The following is a 23,006-nucleotide window of genomic DNA, read 5'->3' on the forward strand; positions in this document are numbered from 1 at the left end:
TAACGAAGTGACACAACATTACTATTTAATAATGTATTTATTGCTTTTCGAAGTATTCTCCGCGAAATTTGACACATTTTTCCATACGATGGAACCAATCATTGAAGCAACCATTCCATTCGGAAGTTGGGGTCTCCAAAATGGCCGTTTTGTAGGCGTCCACAGCTTCTTCAGGTGATGAAAATCTCTGTCCACGCAATTTATTCTTTATTTTAGGGAAAGTATAGAAATCATTAGGGCTTAGGTCGGGGCTGTACGGCGGATGGTCTAATAATTCTATGTTTTCTTGCTCTAAAAACTTTTGTTCTGTGCGCGGTGTGAGAACTCGCATTGACGTGATGGAGGATGATGCGGCGGTTGCAGTTCTCTTTACGGAGTTCAGAAATGACCTGTGGCAAACAAATGCTAGCATACCATTCTGCATTAGCCGTTCTTTGTCCCTCAAGAGGAATAGTCGTAACATGGCCGGTTTTGGAGACAAACGTGGCCACCATTTTTTTTGCAACACTCCGTGAACGAACAATTTTTGTTGGCTTTAACTCATTTTCGAACACCCAAACTCGTGACTGGTTTTTTGTTTCGGGTTCGTAGGCGTATATCCAGGATTCGTCACCTGATACAATGTTGTATACAGCATTTGAGGATCCTGCGTGGAATCTTTCGAGAGTTCTGACGCACCAAGTAACGCGAGCCGCTTTTTGCTCTTCACAGAGCGAATGCGGTATCCATCGGGAAAACAACTTTTTTACACCTAATTGTTCATGCAAGATTATTTGTATTTGACTCATGCCAATGTCTAAAGTTGCCTGAATTTCGCGGTATGTCACATGTCGATCTTCCTCAATCAGCTTACGGACAGCATCAACGTTTTCTTGGGTGACTGCGGTTTTTGGACGACCTTGACGGGGATCATCACCGAGCTTGACACGTCCACGTTGAAACTCAGTAAACCAGCAATAAATTGTGGTTTTGGATGGGGCTTCATCACCAAATGCAGAAATCATCCGGTCAACACACTGTTTTTGTGTTAAACCACTTCGAAAGTCATAATAAATCATCGCTCTTGAATTTTCTCGAGTCAATTCCATTTTCTCAACGACTAAATAAGTTTGACAAAACCTCGTGACAAGACCGACAATCTTTTTTTAAATAAATAAATGGTATTCGATTTTTAAAACCAAGGAGTTTTCAATTAAAAATATTTTAATATGACAGGAACAGTGGAAATATTCCTTTCCCAATACTTTTAGTGCAGCCCTCGTATAATTATAATGAATACTAGTACTTTGATATACTTATTATGTTAATTTAGGCGGAGTTCTTTTTATAATATATCTGACCCAATTAGCCAATAAATTTATGCAACTATAAAGAAGTATTGAGGCATTTCATAGATAAGTCAATATTTAGATATGCTCGGGGGATTTTAAGAGCTAATCGATAAAAGCGATAACGATAACCTGCCCTTAATACAATATCGAAGTATGTGATTAATTTAATCATTACCCAATTCGCACTTCATGTGATACATATTAATAAAATGATGGTAAGTAGTTTTACAATAATTAAAAAAGTTGACATTATCATTTGACATTTGATTACGATGTGAGCATGGGTCGATTATTTTATACTTTACCGAAAAAGCTTGTTGATTAGTGAGGGGAATGGCTACCATTCCCCTTTCACTGTAAAGTTATAAAATAAGGTGAAGCAATTACTACTACCACTGGATATAACTAAAACAGCTATAGGTAGGAGACGCGAAGTAGTAACAGCTAAGGATGCATCCACCCAGCTGACATAGATAGTCTCATTGAATCCAATATACTATTTCATTGGTGTTGATGGATGGACAGCCAAATTAATACACAGATATCCATAACGTTTGAGACAGGTCCAAGTCTCAATTGCATTGTATTATCAGCCGTTTCATGCTCTTAACAGGAACGTATCACAGCTTCAGCAGAAATATGCAATGTAATATCGTTTAAGATTCGTAACTATTAAAATTTAAGAAATGACTGAAAATGTGAAATTTTTTTCTCTCTAATTTCACTAATTTTATTTTTGTTCGCTTGGGTGTTTGCCATCTATAGATACTATTTGTACCCACATTCAAGCTTGACACTGAGTAGGTACATTTTACATTTGCCTGTAAAATTCCTCTTCGCCTGTCTAAAATTCATCTTCCTGGATTGTAGAAAATTTGTTTGGCAAATTATAATAGAAATTAAAGGGGTGTTTAGTTTCACAAAGTTTATGGTTTATGAATGTTTCAAAAGTAGTAGAAATGTTTCAAGGTCGACCTCATCGCATAGAGAGAAATTAACATTATTCTATTGCCTTGATGACAATGTGGTCTAGGCCCACCTGTCGTAAAATGGTTATCAGAGTCCCCAGACATCATTACGTGAAAGCCGCCATCCAGCACAAGACATGAAGATGAAATCTTAATTATATTGTATAACGACTGAATCATACTTTAAAATGGAAAGCATGACTACTTCGCGGCATAAAAGGCAGACCGTGGTACTTACCCGTATATGTTGGTTAACGTTCAAAACATGCTGGTGTGATACTTGCAGAACGCTGATGGCCATGTATAATGAATCCCTTGGTCACGTATTACGGCATCCATCGCAATACGGGATGTACCTATACTTGAGACCTTAAAACTCATCTGAGGGTGGGTGGGCAGCATTTACGTTGTAGATGTCTATGGGCTATAGTAACCACTTAATACCAGGTAGGCTGTGAGCTCGTCCACCTATCTAAACAATGAAAAATATTTAAAAAATTCTAGCATACATAATATAGGTACCACACAGCCACATACTTAATCAAACGCAAAAAATACTCGAGGAGTGTGTGTAAATGAAATAATATACGTTTTTCCAGATTATCTTACTTGTATTAGGAAGTTTCTTCTGCTTGATATGTGCGGAACCTCGGGGTGTGGAACCCCCAATACGGGTAGACCTCCAACCACCTGAGGAAACTCAAACTCGTTCTGCAAGAAATGTTCAGCAGAACTGGGTCACTATGCCAGTCGATCATTTTGATCCTCAAAATACGGAAACTTTTCAAATGGTTGGTAATGCTCCTTTTAATTAATAAGGATTGATTTCCTAATCTTATTTGTAACTGCTAATCATATTAATAACATTGTTGCGAATTTATGTTTTTAAATATTTTAGCGTTTTATGTACAACGAGGAATTCTTTGGTGGAAACGGATATCCAATTTTCATACTTGTGGGAGGTGAATGGACTATTGTTGAAGGATGGTTGCGCGCGGGTAACATGTTCGAAATGGCCAGGGAAAACCGTGGATATCAGATATACACTGAACATCGATATTACGGGCAAACGTTGCCTTATCGGTAAACATTTGTGGGATATTTTGTGTACTTCATGTAACTGGAACATAGATTACGTTGTTAGCTATTGTTATGATTTTAAGACGGCTCGGTTTATAAAGTTTCAATGATTCGAATTTTACGACTTATAGTCTTTTCTGCTTTATCTGGTGGTGGGTATGTCGTGAGCACGCACGTGTCATTTACTTCAGTAGCGGTTGCAAACTATTGTGTATTTTAGGTCAAGTAAGTGTATTAACATTACTTTTCACAGTCAGCATTTAAATGCCACTGTTAATCGACAACAATTTGGCTTCAATAATTTGAGAGGTAACTTAGTACGTACAAGTGAACGAAACCAACAGTAGGTAATGATTATTAATGCATAGTTTCATTAGCAGTTTCTCATTGGTATTGCTAAATAATGAAAAATCAAGACCTAGATGAGATTTCAGATTTTCAACAACGCCTTTCTGTCACTAACTTACCAAAATATACTAAGAAAAACAACATATTAACAAAAAACTACAAAAAAATTACTTTGCAGAGATTTTACAACAGAAAACCTGCAGTACTTGAACGTGGATCAAGCTCTTGCCGATCTTGCTTACTTTATAAATGAAATAAAAAAACAACCTCGATTCGCAGACAGTAAGGTTATTTTATACGGTGGCTCTTACGCTGCCAATATGGTTTTATGGTTTAAGCAACGCTATCCTCATTTGGTCGAAGGAACGGTGGCCTCAAGTGGCCCGATATTGGCAAAAGTGGATTTTACCGGTTAGTTTATGAATCATTTAAAATTATTTTAAATTCAAATTAATCTTAAGGAGATGAGATATTAACTTAAAATTCGAATGAGGTAGTTACGTTAGTCGTAGGACTAGTCATGCCACACGGCTTTGGACCACCACCCTACCTATTTCTGCCGCAAAGTTATAATGCGTTCCGTTTTGTACGATTGGGCAGACTATAAAATTGAGACAGACTCTCTCAAGATGGGTGACGGTATTGACGTTGTGATGGGTGTCAAGGCTGGTAACCAAATGCGCCAGAGTTAATTGACTCGTATACAGAATAAAAAAACCACGAGAAATATCTCTATAGTATGCTTACTTAATGACCTGCTTAGCCATAATATTGCACCATTTACAATTTCAGGATATTTAGAAGTAGTTCACGAAGCTTTCCTTCTTGAAGGGGGTGAGCAGTGTATAGCAACTATTAAACAAGGAATAGAAGATACAATTTTAGCAATGCAAACTGAAGAGGGTGAACGAGAATTGGAGGCGGCTTATAGGTGAGTTCAGATACTATTTACAGATTAACCCATTTATGTAACTGGTTGGTTTCTTGTATTCTTTTGAAAATTAACATTCCCGTAATCATTGCTATGTATACTACTTTTTATTTTACTAGACGGTCAAGCGAGATTTAGGCCCACCTGGTGTGAAAGCTATTACTGGAGACCATGACTTTTAAATGAGCGGCCACCGATCACGGAATCAGTCTCAGTTGCTTTAACTATCATAAAATTTTATCAATTAATAGTTCGAATTATAAATTATAATATAATTGATACTTGAATTACCAAAGAAATTACTAATTACTGTTTTTTGTTTATATTAGATTATGTAATCCTATAGATTACAACGACCGTTTTGATCTTGGATACTTCTCAGGATTGATAAGTTGGTCGTTCTCAACGTCGGTGCAGCAAGCCCGTCCAGGAACTTTGCTAACTATTTGTAATGACTTCGCCAGTGAAACCTACGGTTTGTTTAATTATCATTTCTCAAAACCGCGTAAAGCATGGTGCACATAGACCGAGACGAATCGGACCTTTTTTTTTTGAGATTATGTAAATCATACAAAAATGTAATTTATGTAACTTTTATTGATAGAATTGAAATCAGCAACAATCCAGCTACGCAATAAACATTTTAAAACTTAAATTATTCATAAATTCTTTAAATTATAAACAACAAACTTGAAACACAGAAATATCCGAATCGCCCCAATTCTCGGGGCGAATGGGATCGTGCAAAATAAATATTTAAATTATTTTTTTCGTAAGACTATAAGCTTTGGAATCAACTATTTTTTTATTATAATAAATAATAACAACAATTAGTAATTACTAATACATAAATCACATACATATGGGCCTTTTTCCCTTCCTATATCAGCACATTTTTCGTGGCACCATTATTCGTATGCATGGCACTGAATCCAATATGCTGATGGTGGATGAATGAATTTTCCAGATTAGTAAATACAATGCCAATATCTCTGTTTTGCAGATAAGCCTTTGATTTTTACTCTTAGCGTTCTGTTATTCTTCTCCTTTACATTGTCATAAGCCATTCTCTCTTTATCCAAAGCTTTTTGTCAGTCTTATGTTTACTGTTAGCGTCTTATTCGAACAAATTAGGTACTCTTACTCTGGGATGATGTCAAATTTAAAATTTATTTTGTAGTTTTACATTTCTTAGGACATTTCTCGTCCACATTGTACAATCATTCCAGTCTTCCTCTTAAATTAGTCTTGTCTTTTTTTTTTTATTGCTTGGATGTGTGGACGAGCTCACAGCCCACCTGCTGTTAAGTGGTTACTGGGGCCCATAGACATCTACAACGTAAATGCGCCACACACCTTGAGATATAGTTCTAAGGTCTCAGTATAGTCACAACGGCTGCCCCACCCTTCAAACCGAAACGCATTACTGCTTCACGGCAGAAATAGGCGGGGCGGTGGTACCTACCGGAGATTCGAACACCAGTGCATCGCTCGATACGAATGCACCGGACGTCTTATCCTTTAGGCCACGACGACTATTACTGTTTCCAGCCTTAAAGAATTCGGCTACTTTCCCCTTTTCATGCCGTCTATTCTTGCTCTTGACAATCCTTCTGGTTTCCGAATAGTTAACTCCTTATTTATTTTCTTAAAGCGATGAAACCAGTTCTGATCAGTCATTCCTACTTCTTTATTAAATTTGTGTTGAATGTTCTGACGTTCTGCGAAATGAAGCACATATTTGCGAACCGCCTTGGGTGTAATTCCGAAGCCACAAGTCGCCAAATGCAGTAAACGGTCTGCTAAAATCTTTTCAGCATCTTCAGCAGCGTTTCATCTCAGACTGGCTATATACCACGTGTTTTAGTGGTAGTGACACCCCGGAGAAAGAAACTACCCTTTGTATACTTGTGTTATTCGTAAATCTCAGCAGCCCGCCGTAACGTTAACTCTTTGGGCAGGATTTTATTTACAGCTTCTTTCAATTTACTTGGAACCATTCTCCCACATTTGTCTTTATTGTATGCCTGCGAACCATCTACGATGAAATAAAAATATATTAATTAACTTCAGTTAAAAAAGCGATCCAATTCGCCCCCGAAGACGTGATACGAATAACCCCATATTAAAGACTTTTTAAATACGTTTTTTACACATTAACCAATAACATTGTGCTTAAAAACTATTTTTTTTTTCTAAAATAGAATCCCTTTGCAATCAATATAAGCCATAAAATTCAATGTTTTAATACAAATACAATAAAACCAATTTTTTTAGTAAGTACTTACCTTAGATGAACGCGAAAATTGTAACGCACACAAATACCTGGCTTAAGCGAACAGCGCTGACACACTGATGTACTAATTTAATCAAAACACTACCAATGGTGGGAGGCGGGATGGCCGAGGCTCAAAAGACGGTAGTCGCCTGTATTCTATTTCAACGCGTTATCCTAAATATTTAAGAATTTCTTATCTTGATCCGATGCACCCATTGATCCGATTCGCCTCGGTCTACCCTACGCACCCATTTTATTTGTATTGCCACGGTTCAAGTGTCTGTTATCTAATTTTATTTAAAAGATTTATGAAATAACTAACTAATCTTTCTATTTACTGTTACCGATATTAATTACATGTCAACAGATAAATTCGAATGGTAAACCGTCGACGTCGCCCAAAGCACCGGTCACCGTCCTCGTCAAACCCGTCGCTTACGACGAACGGCTCGCCGAGCGAATTAACCCATAGAAACAGCCCACTGAGTTTCTCGCCGGATCTTGTCAGTGAGTCGTGTTTCCGATCCGGTGGTAGATTCTGGGAAGCACTGCTCTTGCTAGGGTCAGTGTTAGCAACACTCTGGTTTGAGCCCCGTGAGCTCACCTACACACGTTAGGGTGAAGCTGAAATAGCCTTTCAAGGCTATCAGCATAGGTAGGAAAAAAAAAGATAATTTTTAAAACGACATTAAGTGCTAATTTTTATAAAGATGTGATTTTACTAAATATTCGTTTTGAGCCTACGAACTCAATGACTTTATTAATAAGAACGGTGTTTATAATCATTACTTAATTATGTTCTCTTTCGTTCACGTTTGATTCTAAATGTCAGTGAGAGACCACCATTACTCTTAAATTACAAAACACTTATATAAAAAGTTACCTGCACGATGGATGGTACGCTGGCATAGCCTCAAAGGCTACCAGATTAGCTAGAAAAAAAAATTTCATGATATTCACGTTGTACCACGAGTATGTAGTTAGTGTCTGTCTCTAGCTCCAGTAACCACTTAGTCTTAAGGGCACCGCGATAACTATTCCTTTTGTTATTTCTTTTATATGCAGATGAACATACGGCCCACCTGATGGTGAGTGGTCACGGTCGCTCATATTTGCCAAAAACGCAGTAATTTTCACTATATCTACCACTAGCGGCCCGCTCCGGCTCCGCTCGGGTTTGTAACAAAAATCTCAACGATATTTGACGTTGTTTTATATTTTTAAACAAAAGAACACTTATTGCGGCATAACTACAATAGTTAGACATGTGCTGTCGCGACACTTTTTGTAATTAACAATGTGTTCTACAAAATCGTAGTACATTATATTATTCTATCATCAATAGTTTTCGCAGGGCACGCGATGTAAAGAATATTTTAGGTAATTTTTTTACACCTTGGGTTACATTATTGGAGATTTGGTAAAGATCCCTAATTTTTTTCAAAAAAGATTATAGCCTATATCACTCGGGAATAGTGTAACTTCCAAACAGTGAAAGAATTTTTCAAATCGGTTCAGTAATTTCGGAGCCTATTCAATACAAACAAACAAACACATCTTTCCTCTTTATATTATTAGTATAGATAATTCTTAGTGATTTTCTTTACCAGGAATGTTTTTATCAAATACCAATTAATGTGTATTCGTTTCATAGGAGTGACGCCGATGCAAAAAATAGGCGGTTATATTGCTACTACACGTTCTCTCGGTAATAGCTGCTGGCATATGGAATATCAAGGAATTCTTAATGCTTACTCAGGAAATACCAATTGTAAGTACAAAATATCACTGAACATCAAATAAAACTAAATTCATATATAAATATATCTTTAGGGAACCATCATGTCAATAGTGGTAGGGCATATTGCGCAATTATTCTTTTATGAACGAGGGTTTACTGGTGACACGTAGGCCTCTCCAGTTTCACGAGAACAGGTGGGCGAGCAAAGGCTCAGCCAGGAGGAGTGGGATTTGCTAACAGTTGCCTGAGCGCCTACAAAGGAGACTTAACAACCAAAGGGCAGCTGCTTCAGGAATGAATCTACTACCAGATCAGAATCGCAACCCGCGGAGTATATCCGGCGAGAAACCCAGCGGGTTGATGCATGGGTTAGGTTGCACGTCGAACTCTGCCGATTTCGACGAGTTCGGTTACTGGGTTTCCTAAGCTTGCTCCCAGTTTAAAAGCTGAAGGCGTCTAATGCAAAACTTATTGGATCTAATGGAACCACAATGACTTGTCTAGGGTGTCTACGGTGACTGGCTCCTACGTGATCAGGATTCGGGGAGTAGTCAGCGGCGGCAACGATAAGGCGATTATCATGACACATAGCCTTATCGAAGTAACGTTCCGACGCTGACTTTATGTGTTTTCGCTTCGATTCGAGGTCCAGGTCGTCGTGTAGGTCGACATTCCTCACGAACCACAGAGCTCCGACAACTAGCTTGCAAAAACGGGATTGTAGGGATTGGTGTCTGCGTGAGTGTGGGCCGCGTGAGCGAACACCACACTCGCGTAGTCATAGCCGGCCTTAAGCAAGTTTTGTAAAGTGTCACTTTGTTCCAAAAGGACATTTTACTTCGCTTACATATAATGGGGTAAAGTCTGCCGAACGGAATGTCATGGATGCATCCAGGGTGACTTCCAGGTACTTGACCTTCCTGGCCCAGGGAATAGGTTGGCCGAAAGAGGTGATCGGGGGTGTCAAATTTCTCTTCCTAATGCGGAAGGAAATCCGTAGTTTCCCCTCTGAAATAGCATCGCTGTGGTTTTCGCTGGGTTGATGTCTATGCGCAATTTTCGGAACCACTGTCCGACTTACGCTTGCGCTCTGGAGTTTACCGGCGATTAGGGACTCGAGTAGTAAGCGGTTGTCGTCAGCGAATAAGGCTAACTGGGTCGACGGCGACCACGAGTGTCGTTATTAAATAAACTAAATAAGAAAGGCGAATTGCGCAATTTGCGAACCCGCACGACTTGGGACCACTATCCTGTCAGTTTTGCTGCACAGCGGTCATGTGTTTCGCTTTGAAGCGTAGGATGGTTGTTATACAATATACTTGAGACTTTGACCACAAGTCTCAAGGTGGATGGCAGCATTTACGGTGTCTATGGGATACGGCAATCCCTTGATTTTTATTGATAGTTGTGTGTTTGTAACAACCCTACACACAATACTCTATTTTGGGTCTTTAGTGTACAGTTTAAAATTTTATCGAAAGTTTGTTCTAACAATTATGATGTTAAATTATTTTCAGCACGTGCGTGGTACTACCAGACGTGTACAGAATATGGATATTATCAAACAGCTCCGACTTCTGGCACTGTATTTGATCCTCTCGTTTGGCTCAGTGTAGAATTTTATGTGGACATTTGCAAACGTGTCTTCGATGAACGGCAAGTACATATTATTCAGTTAATTTTCACTCACCACAGCCCAAATAAAAATATTTTGGCATTGCTGAAGTCCATGGGCGACGGTAATCACTCACCATCAGGTGGGCCGTATGCTCATCTGACTACAAGGGCAATAAAAAAAGCCACAGCGGGAGCCACACTTTGAATACCTCAGAACTTGTCTAAATGTTTTTTTTTGTATACCACAGGTTCGATGAGGCGTTCGTTTATGATGCGGTAGATCGTGTAAATTTAATATTCGGCGGCCTGGAACCCAAAGTAAACAATACTATCAACATTCATGGGTATATTGACCCGTGGCGTGCTCTTGGTGTCTATGTTAGAGATTTAACAGAAACCTCGCCGACATACACGGTCACAAGGTATTTTTTTTATAATTTGAATATTACATAAACTACAGATAGTATACCGGTTTCCTACTAACCTACCTCGACCGTTCAGTCCGTAGTCCACTGAATCCTTTGACGCCAGGTGAATTACAAAATCGTCTGTAAATTTGCAGAATTAAGTTAATAGTAAAAAAATATACTACAAATTCAATGTACTAAACAAGTTGCTTTGTTAGTCACAAGTTGCTTTGTTAGTCACAAAGCAACTAGCATCTAGGGTTAAGCAAGAGCTTCGAAAAATCTACTACCGGATTGGAATCGTAACACACTGAGAAGATCCGGCGAGAAACTCCGTAGGCTGTGTCTATGCGTTAGTTCGCTAACTCTTCGACAAGTTCGACGAGAACGGTAACCGGTACTCGAGCTTCGACTTGTAAAAAAAAGCACAGTGGATCCGGGGGATACGACATCAGGGGACAAGACATGTTTCCGGCGACTGCGGATTGGCTTTGCCCCGTCGCCTGTATCCCCCCGCATTGTCCCCGCGCCTAGGGGGCGCGCGGGGTATGTGGAATCAGCGATTTGCAAGGTGTTGGAAGCAGACCGCGGGCCCAAGGGATTTTAGGGCCCACCTACTAAACGACTTCCCTGCACTCTTACACCCGTCGTCCGATCTCCGTTCGGGGTGAAATCCGAGTCAGAGTAGCCATCATACAACGCAAGATAATTTACAGATGCCTGAATCTCGCTTACGACATTTTCAAGATAAAGCGCATATATACAAGTTCCGAACAACAACGTTCGGACCGTCGGTCTACCGAGCAATATCACCCGCTCGGTGGAAGATCTTCCCTCTGTCGTTAAGTTTCCCCAAACTGGTGACCTGCGACGAGATGTGATCACGCAACCTTCTGATTCATCATTAGCGCATCAAGAACTTCGGCTACCACAATCCCCGCATTCTCGCAGATAAAAGCACGTCATTGACAGTCGTCCCACAGCAAGCCAGCATCGCAGCCTCAACAGGACCATCGCAGCCGACTCACCGCGCTTCCTGGTCCTACGGCATGCAACTTCACTGCCTCATCACGCCGCTACAGTTCATCGCAGCCCACGACCGGATCATCAACGCTTGGGGTCACACATCTCCGGCGTGGCCGCTCTGCATCACATGGACTACGCACGACACGCACGCAACATTCAAGCTCAGTCTCGACTCACCGCAGACTTCGAGCAGCACTGGCGACAATCACGCAGCATTCAGCTCAGTTTCGACTCACTGCAAAGCTTCGAGCAGCACTGGCGACACGCACGCAACATTCAAGCTCAGCCTCGACTCACCGCAGGCTTCGAGCAGCACTGGCCCTTGCAAGCTAATCTCAGCACGGACAACGCTAACTAAAAATGACACGACCTCCAGTCTCGGAGGGGAGTGATGTGGCGGGTAGCCATCATACAACGAAAGATAATTTACAGATGACTGAATCTCGCTTACGACATTTTCAAGATAAAGCGCATATATACAAGTTCCGAACAACAACGTTCGGACCGTCGGTCTACCGAGCAATATCACCCGCTCGGTGGAAGATCTTCCCTCTGTCGTTAAGCTTCCCCAAACTACAACCAGACACGCGGCGCCACCCCGAGGACGCCCGACCGACGGGTCGTCGAGGCGATAGTCGACGACCAACGACGTTGGTCTCCGTGGTACGGCGGCCCTACCAGGCCTATTTTTTCAACGGTCCGGTCTCAATTTTGCAACGAGGACGCGGCGCTGCTCCGCGAAAGCGGGGCAGTACGCGAGCGTGTGCTCCACCGTGTCCTCGTTGCAGCCACTGCAGTGGTGGCATGATAAGGTTACCGTGTCTCACCGCTTTGTCGAAGTAACGTTCTGACGCTACCTTAGGGTACTTACGTATCGGTTCTAATTTTAGATAATCATGAAGGTACTATGGTGCTCCGACGGCTATCCTGCAGAAACGGGATTGGAAGATCTGTAGAGTTTACGTGCATGGGGGCCGCGTAAGCGAGCACTACACTTGCATAGATCATGACGGAATGTATGAAGTTTTGTAGTTTCACCTTGTTACGAAGGGAACTGGGGCCCTTTCGTAAATCTGGTTAAATTGTTTCTCTATTAATGTTAAGGTCCTTCAGCGTTACGAAAAAATACCAAACTGTCTTAGTTTCTTTTTTGCACAATTTTTTTTTAAAGATTTAAAGTGAATATTGAATTTTAAGTTACTTCACTGTGATTACGGTGATCGCGAATCACCGCATTTTTGGAGTTTGTAAGAAAGGGGTTTTCACGATCTATTCTCAATCGACCTTTTGTGCCTTGTATCACCCTCGCACTGCGAAATTAAAGCTTTTAAACAATATTTATGAACAGTTTCGTTGTTTTTATTTTCCTTGATAAAATGGTAACTTTGATATGTATTGTTTTTATAGAGCATCTCATTGTTTCGACATGCAAGGTTGGCTCCGGACGGATACTATAAGAATGACAAACGCACAGCAAGCAGCAAGACGTTTGGTGGCTCGATGGCTTTCAAATACATAATTGTAAAAGTTATACGTATATGTTTACGAGGGATGAAAACGTAAATAAAAGTCTTCTGTTTCTGTCCGGCAATGCGCCAGACAAGATATTTATTAGTTTTAAATTCCACAATCTGTCAAATTGATATCCACAGTAAGTTTAATAAGAAACATTAAAAGGTTGAAACAGATCGAAAAATATAATCACAAGACTCACTAACCGCTCTACCAAATAGTAATTATCAGCTAAATGTCAAATATACGGTTAGAAATACGCCTATACGTGCCCAATGGCGGAATTGTATTTAAAGTAGTATGTAAATGCAGTGCACTACTACTACCCTGGAGGAGTCGGTGTGTTTTCAAAATGGCTCTTTTCCACTTCATTCCTTTTCGGAAACACAACACAAATATGCCGCATAACAGGTTACCAGTTAGTATTAATTTATTAAACAGCATGCAATATTTATGTTCTAAAATTTAATTTTAAAAGTTGACTTACACTTAATAATCTACAATTACTTGGCGAACCTACAGTGCGGCACTATATTTGCAGTTAAACGAAAGAAGGCAAAACTGAACTTTGTCAGTTTTTCATTCACTCGCTCCACTGTGACGCAACCAGAGAAGTAGTTTACTCTACAAAAAATTCATAGCACTTACATCATAAAGCTCATAATGAAGAACATTCGAGATTGTCGGCAGTCCATTAACATTAAAACAAAATAAACGTACACTTGAAATTATTGAATCATAGAATTCATTGAAGAAAATCCGAGGCAGTGTATAAAATAATCACAGATAGTCACTTCATGACCGCTACAGTTCCTGGATCTCTATATAAAGTAACCGGACTGCCGCTGTAACCCCTGAACTAACTCAAATTCAGAAATGACGGCACCACGTGTTTTTTACTATGTGCTATTAAACTAAAGAATACTTATCTAATTATAATGAACCTCGTAAATGCAACGGTCATCAGATTTGTCTAGTATCACAGTTCCATTGGCGAGGTTCTAGTCACATTATAGTCTAAAGAGAGACACCGGCGACACAGCGCCCTCGCTACGATGACACACATACATAAGTGTTTATTATATACTGATGGAATATTTACAATGTTCTAATGCACAGGTTTTGCAAGTCATTCTACAATCAGCGGCTTGGGACTCTCCCAGGGAAATCCTGCCCTTCCAAAGTGTCCATAGGTACTTGTTCTCTGATAAATTGGTGCTCTGAGGTTCAACTCTCTGTAAAATTGACGTTTTACTATTATTATTAAAAACTTACATTTTATTTTTATAGCTTTAAACCAGGATATTGTTTTTAATTTCTGTAGGCTAGACATGATCATGGTCCACTTGCTCTTAAATAGTTATAATAAGCACAATGAAAATTGTGCAACCTTAACCCTGACATCTTTGAAGTGACAATTTTGGTTCTAATATAATATCTAATCTCTTGAATAATTCATGGCAGAAACATGCAGAATAGCAACCATCCCATAGGTTCACAATATCACCACCAGTAATTACTATATTTTTGGTATTTTTAATTCACATTTCATGTCATTTTGGTATTTGGTTATTTAATTTTGTGGTTTGTAGGCACATTATTCTTAACATAAAGTAGAAAATCATTTGTTTGTCACATTAAATTAATAATAAATAACATAAATTTTATGTTCTTGAACCATTGAAAATTAGAATAATTTTACAATTTTATGTGATGTTTCATTATTTATTCAGCTTATAATTGTTTCCTCTACTTATTTTATCTACCTACTAAATAGTTATCAAATTTAGTTCATGTAAATGTGTTTTATTCGTTTGTGATTATATAGTGAGTTCTGTTTAATGAAGAAGAGGTACAATATATAAAATACAAAAAGTGCTGATTTTAAAATATAATTGATCATATGTTTCGGGACCGAATTTTAATCATCCACTACTAATCTAGATTTATATTTAATAATATATAACTAAAGTAACTAGTGGACACTGTAACTTTAGTAAATGTATGACAATTATAAATACATTATTACTAAGCAGGTCTCTTTTTAAACTTACTTGACGATTTTGCCCGGTCGTAAATCAAAATTCTTTTGCACGATGGAGAGCAGTTGTTGCTGAGTCTTATGTGAAGTGCCATAATCAAAGACTGTAATCGATAATGGCTCAGCTACACCAATTGCATAAGCAACCTGAAAATATACAATTTATTATAAATTATCATGAGGTTGAGAGTTCATTAAACGAAAAGAAAAAAAATGTAATACAATTCATTCAACCGTTTACGATTTTTATGTTTTCATACTTGACTTTTGCATTTTTAAGTTATCTATTTGACTGCCGAATTTAAATGATAGAAAATTTAATTGAAGCAAATTACATTTAATTATTTAAGTCTACTCATAATGAAACTACATCTCACAGACTGAGATCTGATTAAAAATGAGCGAAAATTGAAATAGTTAGCATCGGGAGTTGGTTTGGATGAACTGGAGAAATACCTCGATTGTCTTCTTATATATAAAAGGTGTTGTGTATACCTGCACCATGCAGCGCCGGCACAAGCCCGCCTTGACGAGTGACTTGGCGACCCATCGGGCGGCGTAAGCTGCGGAGCGGTCGACTTTGGTGAAGTCCTTGCCAGAGAAAGCGCCCCCGCCGTGCGCCCCCCACCCGCCATACGTGTCCACGATGATTTTGCGTCCCGTCAGGCCCGCGTCTGACTACACACAAAGGTTACTTTCTCACTTAACTACTTTAAAAAAAAAAATACAAACCTATTCTTTACATTAAAACACTGAGAAAAATGAAGAGATTTTGAATAAGTCTCAATAGTTCTTTGTTAATAAAAAAAATTAGAACATTGATATCTATATATTATAAAAATTACTGTAAAAAGAATTACTGTTCGTTAGTCTCACTAAAACTCGAGAACGGTTGGACCGATTTGGCTAATTTTGGTCTTGAATTATTTGTGGAAGTCCAGAGGTTTAAAAAGTAAATAAATATGAAAATACTCGGAATTAAATAAAAATAACAATTTTGTTTTTCCTTTGATGTGTCCCCCCGTCGGACAGATTCTTTTTGTTTGTTTTAAGTTTATTTTATACAAAATTTTAGGTCTTTTATATATCGATTGAGGCGCTACGAAGTCTTACGGGTCAGCTAGTTTTAAATAAATATGAAATTGAATTCATTCTGTAATAAGTAAGGAATCTTTCAAGTGGTGGTAAACGTTATTGCAAATAAGAAGCATTGTTGTATAAGACATCACTGCTAATTGTATGTAAGAGACTATTGCTACTCTTTACACCAATTTTCCTTTTATTATTAAGTTCTAAAATATTGATCAGTCTCATTTTGCAACTTATTTCTATTACAGTATCCTCCTCCTCCTTGCGTCGGTTTCCTCATTACTGAGGGTCATGGTCATGTCCATGGTAGTAGTATCACGAAAATATTTATTAGTTTTGATATTTTAGTATTACTTAATAATTTGATAAATTTAATAGTCAACATTAACATTAAAAACTTTTTTTGGACTATATATGTATTTATTACATCATTCTATGGTATTATTTTTACCTGAGGTCCTCCAATTATAAAGAGTCCACATGGATTAATGTGAATTACAGTTCTCTCATCAAGATATTGTGCAGGGATAACCTCTTTGATGACCTTTTCTCTGATCTCATCTCGCAAGGTCTCTAGGGTAATCTGCAAAAATAAATTAGTTTATTTTGGTAACATTAAAGTATGTTCTTTACAATATATCACAATAACCCTAATGATAAAAATGTTTTATAAGGGTAATGACCCATATACACTATCAGTGACGTGAATCTACAAGCATTAAATGTATTTTTATTATCTTATTAATTCTAGTAATGCATTACATTTTGTCTTATGTGTTAATATGAATCAACATATCTTTTTTTTTTTACAATACCTCATTAGGTATTTCATTTTGATTTTACGTACCTTTTCAGAGTGTTGCAGTGACACAACTACAGTATGAACTCTCTGTGGGACTGTTGCACCACCAGCAAATACATATTCGCAAGTAACCTAAAACAATAAAGTAAATATTGTTTTGTAATACGTAACAGCCTTCAATTTTTTTTATTGGTGTAGATGGGCATATGATCTGACGATCCAGCTGTTTTGAAGCATTTACTATAAGCCAGCTTTGTGACATGAGGTCAGTCTAAATTGTATTATAAAACGGCTGTCCCCATGCAATCACAAACGTGAATTTTGCAAACTTTATCAGAAGTGTTCGGTTATCAGGTGTTAGGTATATTTATTATAAAACTAGCTGCTTTTTAGGATTTACAGGCTTGCATGATCATATCACTGCATGAAAGTGCATTGTTCTTCTAGCGTACCGCTATAACCACAGCAAAATTTCTTTATTCGCGGGCTACTCGCGTTCCGTAAATATGGAAAAGCGTGTTTACAAAATATATTCGGTTGGATACCTACATATTGGAATCCTTTTTAACAGTGTGTATGTACCGATTAGATCCGTGAGTAACGAAATCTTTAGCCGCGAAGGTAATTGCCGGTATTGGGTCGCATTTTTCAAATCCACGAATTAAATAGTGGAAACGCGAATAAGGAGTATTTTAGATTATGAGCGTGAGATAGGTATATTATTTATAAAATATAATAGACAAATGTTCTATATTCAACATCCCTGAATTAAGATTTTCCACTGTGGATTCAAGACGAGAATATACGTCTTTCATGGAGACATCGACTCCCGCCGAAAGTCGAAATAGGACCCATGACAAAGTAATCAGTCACTAATTACTTGACCAATTAGCAATAACATATCATAAAAATATATTTTGTGTTCTCAGAATAGCTTAGGAATGCTCTGCTTTATTGAAATCTGATGACAGTTACTTGAAGAAAAAGAAACACTACACCATGTATTGTGTGATATACTTTCAATGAATTCAAGTAATTTGTATTTTGATGACAGCATTTATTCAGATTTAATAAAATACCTACAAAGTTTCTTGTAAAATTACAAGATATATTATTGACAAAGTGGAAACTAGAGAACTAGTGAGCCAACTACTAATTGAAATAGTACTGGGATTTCATATCCCAATTATAGATGGCCTTGACTCAGCCTTCTTGAATTACTACTATTACTACTTCCTAATCATCCTTCCATAATAACAGTAATGCTATGGCATGTATCAAAGCTTCATAGATTGATACCTATGTCTGCTACAAAATGGCACTTCTTTAACTTAATAATGCACTCTAGTGTGAACTCAGTTGCCTGTGTTAAGTAATGAAATTATAATTTTGTAAAGTAGGACAACAGTTATTAAATATACAAAAGGTTAATAGTCTGTAATATTACTAACCTGTGTTTTTGAATCTGGTCTTGCCCACCAAAATTCTCCATTTCGCCTGAGCTCTGCAATTTTCTGATTGAGTTTGTGTGCAAGCACTACGGTCAACGGCATGCATTCTTCTGTCTCATCTGTTGCATAACCGAACATCAAGCCCTGTATAATTGATGGAAGTTTTTACTAATGTTTAGTCTATTTCTGGATAAATTAAACAATATAAAAAAAAAAATTTGCTGATTTTTAGACTATAAAGTTTCATAGCCAGGTTAAATACCTAATTTTGAGAAGTACTTAAACTATACTTCTGTTTTTTGTGACATGTTCAACAAGCCTGTTAAAATGTAGTCTGAAATATTCATTAGGATAGTTTGATACAGATAACCCTTGGCAAACAAGTTAGATGATGCAATAAACAAATACAAATACCTTTAAATGAAATAACTTGAGAAATTAGATTTGAAAACACAAGTTGCTTTCAACATAAGAATTACTCAATGAACATGACAATGATAAAATAATGAGTCCAGTTGAGAAAGTAAATAAAGATGTTTTTCATTAATTTAAATATTAGTATAATTAATTTATCAAGTAAGTTATATTGATTTATGAATTTACCTGGTCTCCTGCCCCAACTTCCTCGTCATTTCTGTTCTCATGCACCCCAGCAGCAATGTTTGGTGATTGTTGGTCTAGTGCGAGCATCACACTGCATGTCTTGTAATCAAAGCCTGGACCCAACATGCAAATCTTTATAACTAAATAATTGAAGATGTTGTGTGATACACCTCTAATTTTATTGCCTCATCCGAGACTAGCCGTGATCATGAATCAATCAAATTATAAATATAAAATGAATAAATCCTTGTTAACATGCAGAAAAAAATAATGATCTCCAATAACAAGTTCTTTTTCTTGATATGACCCATTTTTTGCCTCGTGCAGCAGGCTTTAAGATAGTTGATACCTGATCTCCAGCCCCTATATCTATTTCTTCTCGGTCAAGATACACACCCTCAGCAATATTTGGACTTTGTTCTTCAATTGCCACTAATAAGTTAAGTGTACGCCAATCAAAACCTAACATTAACAGAACAATTAGTGTTATCACAGAATTTCTAGGATGGCAAAGCACACAGTTCATGTAAATTGTAAACTATTGCACCTGGCTTCAAGCCAAATAACTGGCTAGTTTAAAGCAGCAAAATTTCAAGGATAATGTACGTACCTTTGGACGAATCATCATAACCAATGTGTTTGACCGTTTCGCGCACAACTTTTTGATAATCCACGTTAGCTTTGGATGTGATTTCGCCACACAAAAGCACCATGCCGGTTTTAGTTATGGTTTCTGTAGGATATAAATAAACAGTTACGACAGAAGACAATTTTACACATTATTTATTTATTTACTAGATAACTTACCGCATGCAACTTTTGCGTCCGGGTCCTGATTCAGGTGCGCGTCTAGAATAGCGTCGCTTATTTGGTCACACATTTTGTCTGAAATTGAAGAAAACTATTTCAGGTTTTGACTCGGGCAGTAAGATCGTGGTTAATGTTGTTTAGCTTGCACCACGTGTTGCGATTATTTTGACAAGAATACATAATTGACCGCTAGAATGTGATGTAACAAAACAATGTAGCCACTATACCTGCCGTAATGTACAACATATTAAATATTTTATGCAAGCTTTAACAAAGGATTCCATCAATTAATGAGATTACATATAAACTTGAATAACATTAGTTTTCGTTATCTACGCACATGCCCGGGCGGCCATTTTTCGTAGGTATCGCAAGATCCCAGTATTAAAATTGATGAAAAACTAACCTGGATGACCCTCGCCAACAGATTCCGATGTGAACAAAAATACTGATCCATCTTCCATATCATAACTGTGTCCGTTGGTTTTCGCGTATCCATTCATTTTTGAAGTCTCCGGCATTCTGAATTTAGAGTTAGCCCACTAATATAACCCCAAACAGTCCCCCTGAATTAACACTGTGGAAAAGAGGTCCATTTCTAGATCACACTGATATTTATAAGGTCGGAGAGGCGCTATAGAGCAGCACAATTTGTCCAATCAAATTGCTGGGTCTAATCATTGTCATGAACACCATTGGCTAAAATATATTGTTTTGGTTTTGTCAGCCAGCGACGACAGATAACGTAAATTACTGCCATAGCCGCCAAAATTTAAATAAATAAAGCGACATACCTAAAATAAATACAAACAACAAATATGTAGTTATAGCATTATTCTTCGGTCAAAGATGGTCTCTAGAAGAATTTTTGCTTTATTAAATTTAATGTATTTAAATTAAAGAATTATGTTTTAGGTCACTGATTTTTTCATTTTTTTATGTGTTATTCACAAAATAAACTACTATTACTCAAGATGAGCTAATACACACACGGCCCGCGTGTTATCGAAGCCTATTGCCACCGCAATGTTCATTCCATAAAACAATGACGTAAGAGTGAAGTCTCAATTGCTTTGATACAACAGTTGTTCTACTCTTCTAACCAAAATACTTCATAGTATATTGCTGGATAGCTTAAATAATTGATTCAGTTAGTTTGAAATAATATTTCAACTCAACAGAAAGCTTAATGAAAGAACAAATAGAATACGAAAGTTAAAAAAAACAATTGTTATGTAATTTTTTTAGGCTTGCTCTTTGTTATTCTCGGTTGACTGGTAGATAACGACTTAGGCAATAAGTTCGCAAAATTGCATGGATTTTAAGGAAGATATCCAAAGTTTTAAGCTTCAATACTTACTTGGCTACCTCATTGAGTTACATTTTATGTTTTCCACAAAAAAACAATAAATGTAATAGCAGTAAAAGCTCTTGTAGATATTATTACAACATTAATGAAAACTATTATATTTATAAAATAATAATTTTTGAATTTCGGAACACACGGAAATTAATTTTGGAATTGAGAATTATGAATACGAACCTTAAAAATTAGTAGTTCACAAACACTATCTCACTTAATCTTATGCAGACGACTCTCCGACACTTTTTTCATTTAATGAATGCAATAAAATATTGACGGATGAGTAAAATTAAATACGTTTGTTCATCACCAGAATGGAACAGCAAATGCTCGTATCTCTAAATACATGGGTTTTACATAAACTCTAATTAAATGTCGCAATTCATAAGCATCGTGCATATTCGAGATCTCTTTTGATAATAAAAAAAAAATAGGGTTCTGCGTATGAACCATGAACTGTTTTTAAAACATACTAATGTCTTCTGCTAAGTAGCTATTATGGGTGAATTATTGGTATTAGATAGAAGCTAAGGAGTCAGGAATAATATTGTGAAGTTTGGTATCTTGAACGTCACATTTCACAACTTCACATGTTTGCTTTCATTTTCAGATATAGATTAAATAAAAATAGTTGACGTGAAAAACTTACATATTCGCGAAAGAAGTTGATATTTTGTTGAATTTTTATAATATAGATTTAAAATATGTTTTTAGTTACTATTTAGCAACGTTCACTACAGTGGCGCAGAAGAAACTTAATGCTTCTTAAATAGAATCTATATATATAAAAATGAATTGCTGTTTGTTAGTCTCGTTAAAACTCGAGAACGGCTGGACCGATTTGGCTAATTTTGGTCTTGAATTATTCGTGGAAGTCCAGAGAAGGTTTAAAAGGTGAATAAATATGAAAATGCTCGGAATTATATAAAAACAAACAATTTTGTTTTTGCTTTGATGTGTCCCTTTGTTTATTTTATACAAAAGTTTAGGTTTTTTATTTATAGATTGAGGCACTACGAAGTCTGCCGGGTCAGCTAGTTTTAAAATAAAAATAAGCATCATTAAAAATACTTTAAATTATTCTCATTGAAAAATAAATAAAAAGATATATAAATCTATAAATATTAATTTAATAGTCATTATTTATTTAATTATTATAGTTTTTTGTTTGTTTCAACGACACGGACGACTGCACATTATATTATTATGAAAACTATTTATTGTTCAGCAGGTGAACTGCTTTTTGACCATAAGAGCTTTATTATCTAAGTATTTTAGGGTCCTTATTCACATTTTAAAATGATCGACAAATTTTATTAGAAGACTAGCTGTACCCGTCCCCTTCGCTGGGCATTTCAAATTAACATTATTATTTTTTACCCCCACCAATTTTCTCATAATTAATGCCCCTGCAACTGGTGTAGGGAGTCCAATAACCAAAATAAATATTAGCCTATCCATTAAGTACATGTATTTTCTACATGGATATCAAGTTTCAAGTCAATCGGATGCACGGTTCAGTAGTTATAACGGAACATCCGTAAAAACCACTGTAGATTTATATAGTTATATTAGAATAGAGTTTAGATTGGACTTAAAGCATAATTA

General features: G+C 37.1%; 2 protein-coding genes across 4 annotated transcripts; one reads left to right on the forward strand and one right to left on the reverse strand.

Moving 5' to 3' along the window:
* Window positions 1-1,451: 1,451 nt before the first annotated feature.
* On the forward strand, window positions 1,452-13,334 carry LOC114243706 (putative serine protease K12H4.7). Its single transcript, XM_089729745.1, has 10 exons — window positions 1,452-1,546; window positions 2,899-3,090; window positions 3,198-3,382; window positions 3,906-4,138; window positions 4,520-4,658; window positions 4,988-5,133; window positions 8,591-8,707; window positions 10,195-10,333; window positions 10,543-10,716; window positions 13,135-13,334. The coding sequence occupies exons 1-10, from the start codon at window positions 1,541-1,543 to the stop codon at window positions 13,244-13,246; spliced, it is 1,443 nt and encodes a 480-aa protein (XP_089585871.1). The 5' UTR covers window positions 1,452-1,540; the 3' UTR covers window positions 13,247-13,334.
* Window positions 13,300-21,723, reverse strand: Sam-S (S-adenosylmethionine Synthetase). Of its 3 annotated transcripts, none has more exons than XM_089729747.1 (11): window positions 21,579-21,723; window positions 20,442-20,612; window positions 20,033-20,110; window positions 19,836-19,958; window positions 19,575-19,687; window positions 18,623-18,766; window positions 17,217-17,303; window positions 16,821-16,952; window positions 15,776-15,958; window positions 15,294-15,427; window positions 13,300-14,474 (listed from the first exon to the last, which is right to left on the reverse strand). In XM_089729747.1, the coding sequence occupies exons 2-11, from the start codon at window positions 20,554-20,556 to the stop codon at window positions 14,369-14,371; spliced, it is 1,215 nt and encodes a 404-aa protein (XP_089585873.1). In that variant the 5' UTR covers window positions 20,557-20,612; window positions 21,579-21,723; the 3' UTR covers window positions 13,300-14,368. The 3 variants fall into 3 exon arrangements, with proteins under 3 accessions (XP_089585873.1, XP_089585872.1, XP_028030973.1); XM_089729746.1 differs by lacking the exon at window positions 19,575-19,687 and adding an exon at window positions 19,226-19,338 and having other exon boundaries at window positions 21,579-21,720; XM_028175172.2 differs by lacking the exons at window positions 19,575-19,687; window positions 21,579-21,723 and adding an exon at window positions 19,226-19,338 and having other exon boundaries at window positions 20,442-20,661.
* Window positions 21,724-23,006: the final 1,283 nt, after the last annotated feature.

The sequence above is a fragment of the Bombyx mandarina genome, chromosome 09 (assembly GCF_030267445.1).
Source record: "Bombyx mandarina strain Sakado chromosome 09, ASM3026744v2".
Taxonomy (NCBI): domain Eukaryota; kingdom Metazoa; phylum Arthropoda; class Insecta; order Lepidoptera; family Bombycidae; genus Bombyx; species Bombyx mandarina.